Genomic DNA, 14,249 nt, shown 5'->3' with positions numbered 1-14,249 from the left:
TAGAACTCTGGTCTACCTGTGGACCAGTGAATGTTGCTTTTAATTTAACACATACCACAGTTCTGCTGCAGGATCCATGTAAGTGGATCCTTGTGCCTGTGCGGATCCAATTACAAGATTAGCCCCTAAATATGGAAGTAAAGGAATTTATTTAGTGACAATCATGTTGGGGGAGTTAGAAGTTAGAGCAAGGAATTGTTCCTGGCTTTGCCTGTCCCAGGCTCACTTGGACAAGTCTTTTAGCTTTATTTTACCTCAGTTTAGTAATGGGTATTATAATGTTTAGCTATCTCCATAGTGTCATTTGAGGGAGCTAATTAAACAATGCTAGTAAACTGCTTTTTTCTTCTACAAAGCAATACAAAATGCAAAGTATGTACAGGGAAAAGAAATCACTTTTTTTTTTTTTGCTTTTGAGAATGTATGCTTCATTTAAAAAAGATTAGTGTGCTAAGAAATAATACTCAGAGCTATCATAATGATTTGTATTATGAGAAATCAAGTGGACTGCCAGGTTGAATTTAAAAAAATACTTAATTAAAACAAGTACAGCAGAAGTCAAGTAATTACCAAAATATTTGAGTTTAGTAGAGAAATTAATTTCTTAAAAATTTTAAATAAAATTCCCAAAGTGATGACTTGACATAAAATAGGGAATAATGGCGTAACAATGTAAATCACATTCAGCATAGAAGTCTGTCTCAGATTCAGACAGATTCAGATATTCAGGACACTGTTCTGAACTCTTCCTTTTTTATGTGAGTCTTTATGGGAACATGCATAATTATTTTCAGTAGAGTAATTGGCACAACATGCACATAGTATGCAGAGTAAGAGAAATTGGTATGTACTTTACAGGAAGTTGCTTTCTTTATCATATCATTAGGCTGAAAAACAGGGCAAATAAGGTTTAATATGTATGTCAGCAATGCAAGTTATAAATCAGAGTACACAGAAATCTGCTCACTGGTGGCTAAAAGTAGCTGGGAGTATATACATCTCTCAGGTTATGTTGAACATAATGAAAGTCAATTAAAATATATTTTTAAAGTTTTTGTAGAGCCTTTTATCCTGAAGGATCTCACATATAATTATTACTTTTGATAACTAAATAAGTTTACAACAATATTTTTGGTATAGGAAATACAATCAGTACTGTAATAATTTTATCTAGTTATCAAAGGCAAAATTGGACAGTCTTTATTGCTGTACACTCAAACATCATGAGAAGACACCTCTGTGATGGGAAAGTGTCACCAATTGGCACCCAGAAAAATGCTCTGAAATGTGGGGATGCTACCTGCACGTTTTGTCAATTACTCTGTTGAAGGAAATCAATTTTACTGGCAGAAAGTGAAATTGACAAGAGCCTGCCAGGCAGTTGGGAAAGTCAAAATTGTAAGAAAAACTGAAATTTCCCCACTGAAAATTTCAGTTATGCAAAAAAGATAGTTTTTCATGAGAAAAAATTTCTGATATAAAATTTTTGATCAGTAGTTGCCTCTTTTTTTACCTGTATCCTCAAAGTCCATCAGATTGATCATTTAAGATATAAGAAGAGGGAAGCTGTACTTACAACCATCGAGTAGATGACAAACGATTGAAACACAGCCTTGTGATAGTTCATTCTAAGACTGGGTTGCTTTTATTTCCTGTGTCTAAAATAAGATCATTGATGGACCTGTTTGATCTCTTTCCATAATTCCAAATGCATCCAGGTTTATGTCAGCTTTTGCTGCTATACACATCAGTGCAGGTCATGTAGAGGCAGCAAGCATTGGAAAAGGAAGTTGCTGAAGTGCAAAGCAGCCACAATTGCCCTTCTCTTAGGCTATGTTTACACTATAACCTATGTTGGTATAACTTATGTCGCTCAGGGGTGTGAAAAATCCACCCCCCTGAGCGACATAAGTTATACCGACATAAGCACTCGCGTGCACACCACTATGTTGGCGGGAGAGCTTCACCCGCCGACATACCTACTGCCTCTCTGAGATGGTTTAATTATGCCCATGAGAGAGCTCTCTCCCGACGGCATAGAGTATCTTCACCAGATATGCTGCAATGGCGCAGCTGTATCCTCAGGCCTCGTAAAGGTACTCAGAGTGTCACAGCTAAATATAAGATCAAACATATAGTTCAGCATAAGTAATTAACGCACATTCTAAGGGACCATTAAGTGTGATGTGGCCCTTTAATACTATGGTAGTCAGAGGACAAAAAAGGGGATTAGTGGGTTACAAATCGTTGTAATAAGCCATAAATCCAGTGTCTTTATAAAGACCATGATTTTTAGTGTCTAGTAAAGTTATGAATTTAAGCTCCCAGTCTCCTCTTTTGAAGGTGTTGTACATATTTCCTTTGAGGATGAGGACTGAGAGGTCAGATACGGAGTGGTCGTTTTGTGAGAAGTGTTCACACACAGGTGATATGGTGTTTTTGTCTTTTATCATTTTCCTGTTTACGTTCATTCGAGAGCGTAGTGATTGGCTGGTTTCACCCACGTGGTTGCTATGGGACATTTAGTGCACTGGATGAGGTACAACACGTGATATCAATGGTCCTATACATGCCTCTTGAAAGGTGTGTTGTGGGGGGGTATTGATCATTGAAGCAGTGGAGATATGTCATCAGGTTTTGCATCTGTTGTTCTGGCAGTGTCTGGTGCTGCTTTGAGCTGGTGTGTCTTGGTCTATGGGCAGCTTGCTTCTGATGATGAGCTTGGAGAGGTTGGGGGGTTGTTTGAAGACCAGAAGAGGGGGATCAGGAAAGATTTCTTTCAGGATGGGGTCCCCGTCGAGTACGGGTTATAGTTGTTCAGTGTTACCCTGCAGGGGTTCCAGTGTGGGGTGGTAGATGACAACTAAAGGCATGCAGTTGGAGAGGGGTTTATTTCTATATTGAAGCAAAATCCGCTCCGATCACATACCCCTAGTTGTCACGGGACAATGATACAAGACAAAAGTACCTTATGACTAGTGGATGAACACTTTTCACAAAACCAACCCTCTATATCTGATCTCTTAGTCCTCGTCCTCAAAGGACATCTTCACAACACCTTCCAAAGAGGAGCCTTAAATTCATAACTTTGCTAGACACTAAAAATCATGGTCTTAATAAAGAAACTGGATTTATGGCTTATTACAACAATTGGTAACCAGTTAAACCCCCCTTTTTATCCTGTGACTACAGGGGTGTTAAAGGGCCACATCACCTCAACTGATCCCTTAGAATATGTGCTAACCAGTTATACTAAATTATATGTTATATGGTTGATCTTGTATTCAGCTGAGACACTCTGAGTACATAAAAACATGACTTGAAATCATTAAGTTATGCATATTGTTAGTCTTTTTATCTGTGTAATTTTATTACTGTTGCCTTCATTCTTCTAGTCATTGTCATGCTCCCTGGTTGTCTTAATGTAGATTGTAAGCTTTTCAGGGAAGGGATTGTCTTCCTATGTGTGCATACAACACCATGTACAAAAAGACTCCTATTCTAATTGTGGCTTTTTGGGCACTACCACAATACAAATACTTAGTAACAATAAAAATATTTTTAGCGGCAATTCACAGATTACAAGGCCAAAAGGGACAACTGTGATCGTCTAGTCAGCCCTCCTGTTAACACAGGCCATAGAACTTCCCCACAGTGATTTTTAGAGCATAACAGGGCCAGAGCAAGATTTTAATTTTCAAGACATTTGGTAAAATGTAAGAGAAGCAACAATTTTTAGGTAACTTCCTGTTTTAAGAGACATCTCAAAGCATCCACAGCCATAGTGAGTTAAATTCTTTATACTGACTGGGTGAGCCAAACAGTGCTGCGGCTGGCCACATCCTCCTAACTGGGGATTTCATTGATGTTGGAGTCTCCACTAGATATAGAGATGGCTCTTATACCATCCTTCTCACGGGCTTCAGTGTCAGGTCTTAGTTGGGGGTGGGGAAGAGGAGTGGCTGGAGTGTGTTGTATTCTGGCTGCCTCAGTGGAAAGTCCTTTGGGGACAGTTGCCTGCTGCCTCAGGTTAGAGCAGTTCCAGGGCTGCTGTAAACTGTGCTTCAGCCAAAGACCCTCTAAAAAATCAGAATGCTCTAACTGGTTCCCTGACAGCCTCCCCCTCTGCTTTGCCAACTGCAAACTTTGTGAAAAAGAGAATCTGGCCAACTGAATATACATTTTTTGCATCTTATTATGAGACTACCTCTGATAATCAATTTTTCTGGGCATCTCGCATGATTGCTTGAGACATTTTGTAGTCTGTGGTATTGGCAATGACCAGGTGACTTGGATTTATTGGACATAATTTTAATATCACTTACACTCTCATAAACTTCATTCATTTAAATGGAGTTACTCCTGACTAATATTAGTGTGAGAGGAAAATCAGGCCATGCAATTTTTATTTGATTTTTAATTTTTTTTTTTTACTATTGATGGGATAAAATGATTGGGATAAAACACGTTGTTCTTATAAGAGTGTTGTTAAGTTTCTAAAATTTTTATTTAAACCCTTTTGCAGCCTGAGTGGCGGAAGGTAATTTGACAGAGAACGCTCACTCACTTAGAAGTGCCTTTGAGTATTCAGATGACAATGGATTTGATTTGTCAAAGTTAAGAAGCTTTGTAAATTACACTTTGCAAATATGCAGAGCATTTTTAACAACGATCTGCTAACATGAGGCTCCACTCTTCACATATGTTCAGAGAACTGAGTAGTGACTGTTGATGTGTAAATTGCACATTGAATGAGGTTGGGCTACACAGTAAAATGTATATTGACTGGTACTCTGCACAGTGAACTGCACATTGAAAGAGGCAGTGCCAACAGGTGCATAGCCTTGTGCAACTGAAAAATTAAGTGCTGACACACAGCTTTCATGCACTGATAAGTTGGTGCCCAATTGATATTTTCAACAGCACAAAGTGCCAACTCAATGAGGCAGGATCAGTGTTTTGTTTTTGTACCCCTTCTCTTTTAGAGAGAGGAAAAATATATTTGTATTACATATATAACATACATATTTAACTTGTATGTAGATACAAGTGTATGTGTGTACCATGATATGTGTAATACAAAAATGTTTTTATTTTTGTACAGTGCCTATTGCAGTGTTTGTTGTTACTTTGGGACATTATTCAAGCTATTTACTATGAAAGAATAAGACTACTGCAGAGATGGTGTACTTCAAAGTTTCAGCAAATCACCTTTAGGGGTCAGGAAGGGATATTTTCCCCCAAATGTATTCTGTTTATTTATTTATTTTATTTGATCTCCTTCCTCTGAATCCTGTACTTCACACAGGATTCTCACTAACCCACCACATTCTGAGTTTGGAGGGATGTTTGTGAGATGGTGTGTGTGTGTGTGTGTGGGGGGGGGGGGGTTGGATTCTATTTGCTTACATCCCTTGCTATTTTGCTATGCATTATGTCCAGCTTCCTTTCTTTAAAATAAGAGTTGACCATTGTTGTGACTTCTTGATTCTAACACAGTTCAGGATCTGGTGGAAGGATCTGGTCACCAAAGTACATGCAGTTGTTGATGTGCGCCTTTTGTAGACTTACCACTGTCATTAAGAGGGTCAACATTTTTGAGCTGGGGAAGTTTCATGCTGGAAGCTACAAAAACAAAACGAGACTAATTTGAACTTCCAGAACATATTTTTAAACAAATATTACACTATTTAATATGTTATCTTTCTGTGTCAGTCAGGTTAATCATGAATAGTTGATTGTGCATTTTTTTGAAAGAATTAAACATGTCATGCCTATTTTCTGTCTCTGGTTTGGTCTATATACAGTAATGCTATGTTGGCTGAATTGGAGTGACTTTTCTCCTCCTCGTGTATTTTGATTAATTTTTCTTGAAGGTGAAATTAAAAAAAATTTTATTTGCTAATGGTAAGAACTATTAAGTGTGAAACACAGATCAACAAAACAGCCAAAACTGTGAAAAGCAACAGTCTTCTATTTGTGCAGTTATGTTGGTATATATAGAAGACTATTAAAATATTTCACAGTTAAAGACTAGAAAATAAACTATAAATACATTAATAACCAAATTTTTTTAAATGAGTATCCAAGATTGACATAAACTTATTTAGGCCACTGGATGTAATTTATATTGGCTGTAACTTTTAAAATAAACTCAGGTAAGAGTGGGAAAATAATCCAGATGGGTCATAAAAGCAGAATTCATAAATGGATGTAGGTGCTCAGAGAATTATTTAAAAAAACCTGATAGTCTAAAGGGCATATTTTCTTAAAAACTAAGGGCATGATGCCAGGCTACATCAATTAATTGTGTGTGCGAATCATAGGTAGTGTGGGCTCTTCATTCTCTTAAAGAGAAAATACCTGCAAAACTGTTAAACAGCATAATTTCCAGTCAATTCCTGGAAATATTATTATTATAATAGCAGTACATTTTCCTGAATCTCAGGAATAGAGTTCATATACTGTAGGAGAGAAGAGTCCTTTGTAGTGGCAAATATGAAAAGATAATGTACAAAACCAGATATTAAAAGTTCTTTATTTTATTTTTAAGTAGCAATAATAATTTACTAGGAATAAACAGTTCTACCTCAAAGTGTTAACAGTCTGAACAGATAGAACAGACAGTAGTAGATGGAAAACAAGCAGGTATATGTGAGTAAACATGACCTCAAGCATCTTGTTTCTTAACCTCTTGCCTCTTTATTAATTTTACTTAATTTTAAATCTTATCTATTAATTATTTTTTATTGCCTAGCTCCTGTCTTTTATTTTATTTTAAGTTTTAAAACCATTAACTATCTTCTTTTTTAAACATTAATATCTATTTTACATTTTTGTATATTACCTTTTGCCCTTCCTTTCTTCTGTTTTTGTATATATTTTACCTTTAACCTTCCTTATGTTCTATATTTTTAAAATTAACCTTTTAGGTAATTTAGTCTTGTCAGGTTTCTATTATTTTAAAATTAAACCCACCTCCCTCATTCCTGTCTATTTCCGCCATTTTGGGGATTTGATCTATTCCCACCCTATTATTCTCCTTCACTGTCACTTGTCTATCCAGAACATCTCACTAGTGGCTGAGAGGCAGTCACAGAGAAAGCAGCAAAACAGGTAGGCACTTCAAGGTTCCATGTGTCCGAAAGTATGCATGACCTCTCCTACCCACCCTGAATCTCTTTGTTAGAAGCTCCTGGCATTGCTCATGCTACTTATAAAGTGCGGAGTCAGGGGCATAGGACATTCACATGGCTCCTCCATTCCCAGTCTAAATCTCTCCACTTTTGCTCCTGTGGGCCAGGGAGCCTTGTTATGAGTCCAGATCAAGGGGCAAAGATGGCCTGGTGCAGTACGGTTAAAAAATATACTTGCATGTACAGTGGTACACTTCAAAAATTCTGTGGTTTAAAAGACTTTATGATTTTCAGTGATACTCCCTACTTATATAATGGGGAATACCATTAGAAATGGTAACATCTTTCAAAATGCTTAAAATTTAACCCACTGTACTTTGACATTTTCAATAGCTAGTCTGTGAGAGCACAAACTGTATACAGATACCTGAATGAGAGCAGTAAAACAAATGGAGAGAGCTCATCTACTAAAGTGTGCAATTAAGTTCTTAATAGCATACCTAAGTTTAGTCAGTGTATTGGCAAGTGTAAGTAACTGAGTTATCAAAAATCTTTCCATTTATAAAGCTTTGTTCTCCATTGATACCAAATTGGTTGACTGAGGGATAGTTTTGATTTAAATAATTTTGAATATTTTTTGTTTTCTAAAATGTGCTTCCTGTTACATTTTTAGGCAGCTAAAAAGACAACCTTCTCGCCAAGAAAAATAGTATGGCAATATTAATACAACCATATATTTTCATAAACATGCAAAGGAAAAAAGCACAAGACAAATACAGAATAAAGTATATCCTACATAACATATAATAAACAGTTGGTACAAATTTGTCTTAATTTACATCTATGATTCAGACTCTGATATTTTGTATGAGCTATGTCACTACCAGTCTCTTATTTCCAATTGCATTAGTCTATAATCCTTCAAAGAGATTTGCCCACCCAGAATCCCATTGACATCAAGCCAGTGGGCTTCTGTGCAAGTGTGCAAGGGTTCCATCTGTGCAATCATTAGTAGGATTAGGACCTATCACACCCGGGCCAAATCCTGCATTCTTTATTCACATGAGCTCCACTGACTATTTGTTTTAATAAGGCAGGTGGGATTTGACTGTTAAATTGTTTTTATTAAAATAATTTTCTTTGTGCATGTATTTGTACCTTGACTTTTTTTGAAAATGTAATTCATAAACAACTTGAAGAAAACCAATAAAATAACATCCCTTTCACCATATACTTTTCATAATTAGAAGAAACAAAAAGCTATATGTGAATCAATTTCTTTGAAATTTGTTTATTTTTACTAACAAATACTAGTTCTTGGTTTCAGTATGGAAATAACTGTCTTTCCTTCTTTGTCTTTTTCTGTCCTTTCTTTCTTGCTTTCATGGATATGAACTCCAGGAAGACAAAGTGGTTAGAGCCTTTTTCTGTCTAACATTATTTATTTTGATGAGTATTCTTAATGCTAAAGGCTAGATTTTGCCCTCACTTATACAGATGGAATTCCCACTGAAATCAAAAGGATTTGCTCTTGTTTAAGTGAGAGCAGGAATGGGCCTTATATGTTTCATAATTATTCATCTTAAAAACCATAAAACTTTAAAGTGTTGTAGATATTATGCATGAAAATTCTTTTGTTAAGAAGCTTGTGAGCATGCACTTTTTTCCTTCTTTAATTTTGTCATATTCTATATGTGCAGTTTAAAAAAGAAAAGAAAATGGATAATTGATGCAATACTAATGTTTTTCTTCCAAAAGTATTTGACAGCAATTTCACAACTTAAGTGGCACAAATTTGGTAATCTCAGCTGTATTCACAGTGATACCTCTGATTGTATTATGAACATCCACATGGTTCAAATTTAATTTTTTATTACATTTTATCCTTCTGATTTTGAGGGAAGGCCCCTCAGTAGTTTGAGTTTTTTTCACAGTAATTCAAACATTAATCATCAAATATCATCAAGAAAATATGTCTATCCTAAACTTTTAAGAATGAACAATTTACTAGATACTATTTAATCCCTATAATATTGTGGAGTTAAGAATTAGTATTTAACTTATTTTTATTTTTTAAACTAAATTGTAAGCATATGTTTGTCATCCACAAGTCCTGGTGCACATATTATATTGAGCATAATGTTGAAAGGATGTTAAAAGTTATGCATGCTACTAATATTTTGCTAGTTTGTTTTGTGAATACTAAACCTAAAGTATTCTCTTAAAATACTGATTTTATTCTAGCTATGTTTAGGAGAGGATGTGTAAGAGAATATGAATATGCCTGGACAACTTTAAGCATTTATTGAAAGGAATTAAATTTAATTTAAAAAAAATACAAACAACAAAATATCCTGGCTAAACTAAATCTACTTTTCCATGAAAGTGACTGTAAACATTCTAAAATCAACTGCTAATATAAAAGCTCTTGTCCTCTAGTGCTTAGCAATTAAATCTCTGTCACTTGCAGACTAAAAAGTTTTTTTACAGTTTACATATGTCCAAATGGGGTACACATAGAACAAACACTCCCATTTAAATAAATGGGAATTTTCTACCACTTTTCACTGGGAGCTGTTTCAGGCCTCACAGCTTATGTCTACACAGCAATGAAAAAACCCTCACTGTCCTATGTCAGCTGACTCAGGGTGATGGTCTTGGGCTATGGGGCAGTTTAATTGCGGCATAGATGTTCGGGCTCAGGCTGGAGCCCGGGCTCAGGCTGGAGCCCGGGCTCAGGCTGGAGCCCGGGCTCAGGCTGGAGCCCGGGCTCAGGCTGGAGCCCGGGCTCAGGCTGGAGCCCGGGCTCAGGCTGGAGCCCGGGCTCAGGCTGGAGCCCGGGCTCAGGCTGGAGCCCGGGCTCAGGCTGGAGCCCGGGCTCTGGGAAATTCTCCCTTTGCAAGGTCCCAGATTTTGGGCTCCAGCCTGGGCCCAAACATTTACACAGCAAAGAATACCAGATTAAGGACAAACTGCTAATAAATGAGGCAGATCCAACACAAACTGGTGGTTATTCTTCCATAAGAATATACCAAGCCAGTTACAAAAGTAAACTTCTGTCTCACCATGCTGGTTAACAGGAAGTCCAAACTGTAGTCTCCTTTGGCATCCCAGCCCTTGTTTCACCACCCAGACACTATACTTGATGAGTGGTTATTTAATACCAATTTAATCAAACAAAGGTTCTTCTAATCCCAAGAGATCAGCCACACAGCCACGCCAATATATTACTCAGATTTTACCTAATAATTACACTGTTGCCAATCCTTTAGTATCTAATATCTAAAGGTTTAATTATATGTAACCCTTCTGCCAGGTGGAGCTGGAGTCTGAGTGTAGAAAAGAAACTTTTAATGAAAGGAGAGAAGTCACCTGACATTAATTAGGGAAAATGCCACAAACCAGATTCATAAACATAACTGTGAGCAGGATGCCCACCCCAGAGTGCACGAAGCAGAGTCTTCTGCCTCATGTTCTTGAATTCTACAACCAAAAGTTTCTTTTCTGGGCCTCCCTCTGCTCCCTCATCATACCTCACTCACAGTGGTTGTCCTTGGTCAGTGAGGACCCAGGGTTCAGAAGTGCATCTGTGTGAGTTCACCTCCAAGCCAGGGAAGACGGCTCCTGGCTTGCTCTGTCATCTGAGCAGTTTTTCTGGCTGGCCACCTCACCAGTCCTGTTCCTTGCCACCTGGATGCCCTACCAGCCACTGTTCCTCACCGCCTCCCACTGGCTATTCCTGCCAGCCGACTGCTCGCCACTCTCGCCGGCTGTTCCCACTGGCTGACTGCTCGCCACTTTTGCCAGCCGCTCCCACTGGTCACTTTCTGCTGCCACCAGATTCTCTGTTGTGACCTCTGTAGGTCAGTCCCTAAGTGGTTGTCGGCTCTTAGTGATTTTTAGCTCTCAGCAGGCTGGGCAGAAACACTGTCCCACCACAAGTGATTTCAGCACTTAAAATAAAAGGCTCCTAATGAAGCCTATTTAGCTCTATGTTTGAACAGTGGGGAAGAACAGGTTAAACCAGACTGGGGACCCTTAGAGAGAGTCCACACCTCCTGGCTGGGACACCTGTCCCCACCCCTCTCTGCTTTCACGGGGGTCTGGCATTTGAGTCCCTGGCTTAACTAGGTCCTTTCAGCTGAGGGTGACCACCACATTTGGGACAGGTTAAGCACAGTTCTGCCCCCTTTACTCAGACAATAAAGACAACACTGAAAACATTTCACTACCCTTGCATTCAGTACTAAAGTGCTTTGTAACCCGACGCCAACCAAAGTTGATCACTTGGGGCTACACAGCTCCTGTCTGCTAGATACCTACACAGAGTAGGTGTGTTTATGTAAATACAGTTTTCTCCTGAAGTCTCTCCTCCTCCCCAACTAGCCGTCAAAGGAGAGTTCAGTCAGACCCTGTTTACATCTAAGAGAAAAGACAGAGGAGAGTGTTATGATGGTCAAGGAAAACAAATACATATACTCATTGCAAAGTTCTTGGATCAGGCTTATGATGGAATAAACTGCTGGCTTGTAAAGTCTCTTGTAACTTCCAAAAGATTGGAAGGTCCTCAGTCAGTTGGTTGGAATGCTCCTTTTAGTGTAAGTCCAGAGATCAGATCAGGAAAGAGGCAAAATGGAGATGCTTCCAGGACATTTTATATGTTCTACCATGTGGAGGGAATTCTCTTGGTTTTAGTTTGTGGAAAATTACAGGCACAAGGTGGAATCCAGGCTCACTTGAACAGGTCATATGGCCTTGCATGCTTTGATGAATCATAGGAGCTGCATATTTTGGCTAAAACGTCCATCAGGCAGGGACAGGCTTCTTCTATGTTCTATTGTGCAAGCTAAATGTCCTTTAATGGGCAATCAACTTGAATAGTCCATTCACTATGTGCTGGTCAGACTGGATGTAAATTACCTTGTGGGCATTACCCCAGAAGCACACACATTTGAATTACTGGTACATAGTCAATATTCATAACTTCAGATACAAAGATGATACATGCATACAAACAGGATAATCATATTTGATAGATTATAACTTTTCCATTGACACCTTAAATGATCTACTTCGTACAAGATTTGTTGCAATTGACTAACAGTGGCAATATTAATGATATAATGGGTCATGTTTCAATCATACAGTGTCACACAGCCCAAGCCCTGTGATCCCAAGTCAGCTGACTCAGGACAGCCACAGGTTTTTAATTGCTGTGACAAACTGTATTTTAGTGTGGTTTAGAAATACATTTCTTCAAACATAGTCCATGTGGCACATGATCACTTTTGTTTATTATTTATGTAGCACCCAAGGTGTGCTAGGTATGTAACAGATCAATAAAAGAAACTGTCCGCCACCCCAAAGAGCTTAGAATCTAAGGGTGGTCTTGAAAGTACTTACACATAAGTAGTATCATTGTGGTCAACAGAACCACTCGTCTCTATAAAGGTACTTTTGTCTATATGTTTACAGTATTAAGCTCTAAATTTAGTAAGATAGTAAGCCCTCAGTTAAACAATGCAGTGAAGGGAAAACACAAATACCTGGATTTATGATGTATGTATTATGTTGGTTACATTTCTTGGGGCGGGTGGGGGGTGCAAATCTTTGGAGCTATTAGTGTTTAGATTACCTTTTAATGGTTAATAATTGCATCTCAGATTGCTTTAGGTAGTACGCAGTTCTACTGATTTAGAATTGCATGTTCAGTAATAACGAAGATAGAGAGCCGAATACATATTGTGACAGGGTCAGGCCAGATGGCTACAGGAGAGTGATCCTATTGGGATCCAGGAAGTGGGTGGGCAAAGCCCACCCACTGCTAAAGGATTCCCTCCTCCCAGCCTAACAGGGGGGTCCACAGGACCTGGAAACCAAATAAGTACAGGGGACAACTAATGAAATAACAGGGACAGGCGTGCAGTCAAAGGGTCAAATGAAGGGAACCAGACGTGGACACCGAGCAGAGAACCCCGGACAGCGCCCACTGCTCCTCACAGGCATCAAGGGAGTCAGTGGACCCCGCCCAGAGGAACTCTGCCTGGATACGTGAATGGACGGAAAATCGGAAATAGGCCCCATAGTCACAGGATACTCCATCGGCCAACCTCCTCACCCTGGTTTTATAGATGATCACTTTAGCCAGGACCAGGTTGACCAGGAGGTCCCGTGACTTTGTGGGGCCATGGATAGGGAGTGCATAAATAAGAAGGTGAGGGGAAAAGTGCAACCAAAAGCGTAACAAAATATTTGTGAGGAGCTGGAATAGGGGCTGCAGCCTGGCACACTCCAAGTATATGTGTGCCAGGGTTTCCCTCATGCTGCAAAAGGGGCAGGTGTCTGGGATAGGGGTGAACTGTGCCAAGTACACGCCCGTGCTCATGGGTCCATGAAGGAGCTGCCAACTGATATCCCTGGCGGGCCTCGGCTAATGGTTGAACACTGACCATATGGCTGAGCAATGTGGATCAGGAAACCCCTCCTATAGTTTAATCTGCAGCATTCAGATCCATGCAGAGATGAGAAACATTCTACCATGCCTTGTGCCATAGGGATCCTGTCAGTGAGGACAGGATTTCAAGAGAAGGGCTGGGGCACTGCTCAGCATGCAATGTGTGTAGAAGTTAGCTGCCAATCAATGTATGCTGTTGATGGGAGCATATGCAGCAGTTTAGATGGGAGCTGCACATAGCCTCTGACTGTCAGAATATGGTGCCCATTCTGTTATTGAACATGTATGGTTGGCATTTAGTTAGATGCACCTAGTAAGGCACTCACATACATTAGAGGATTCCTTCTTTGCTGTTGATGTGGAGGGAAGAGGCTTTCTATGCACTCCTATTTTCTTTTCTTACAGCACTCCTGCTTTAAACCGTTGTTTCCACATATTGTACTTCATGTGTACATTTCTGCTGGTGTTGATGATGATAATGATGGTATAGTGAGAACAAATTAAAAAGCAAAAACAAATCCCAGTCATGCTTCAGTCTTGCATAATTGGATATAGCAAAATATGTTTGCCAAATGGAGGACCAAATCTGTAAGGAAAGAAATAATCTATTCTTCTTTAAGGGATGGTCCTATATGGATTCCAAGATAGGTGCGCTTGCA

The 14,249-nt window shown here is 39.0% G+C and overlaps 1 protein-coding gene across 44 annotated transcripts in view; it reads left to right on the top strand.

The window, feature by feature from the left end:
• RIMS2 (regulating synaptic membrane exocytosis 2) overlaps nucleotides 1–14,249 on the top strand; it is a 737,322-nt gene that overhangs the window by 162,578 nt on the left and 560,495 nt on the right. For 32 of the 44 annotated variants that reach the window (XM_075125014.1, XM_075124984.1, XM_075125005.1 and 29 more), the window contains one exon: nucleotides 8,538–8,549. The exons of the other annotated variants lie outside the window; for them this stretch is intronic. In XM_075125014.1, coding sequence (XP_074981115.1) covers nucleotides 8,538–8,549 — 12 coding nt within the window. The remainder of the gene's footprint in view (nucleotides 1–8,537; nucleotides 8,550–14,249) is intronic. 44 annotated transcript variants of the gene reach the window in all.

This window comes from Caretta caretta, chromosome 2, assembly GCF_965140235.1.
Source record: "Caretta caretta isolate rCarCar2 chromosome 2, rCarCar1.hap1, whole genome shotgun sequence".
NCBI lineage: Eukaryota > Metazoa > Chordata > Testudines > Cheloniidae > Caretta > Caretta caretta.
The sequence above is the reverse complement of the archived record's forward strand: the minus strand, read 5'-3'. Positions and strand labels throughout refer to the sequence as shown.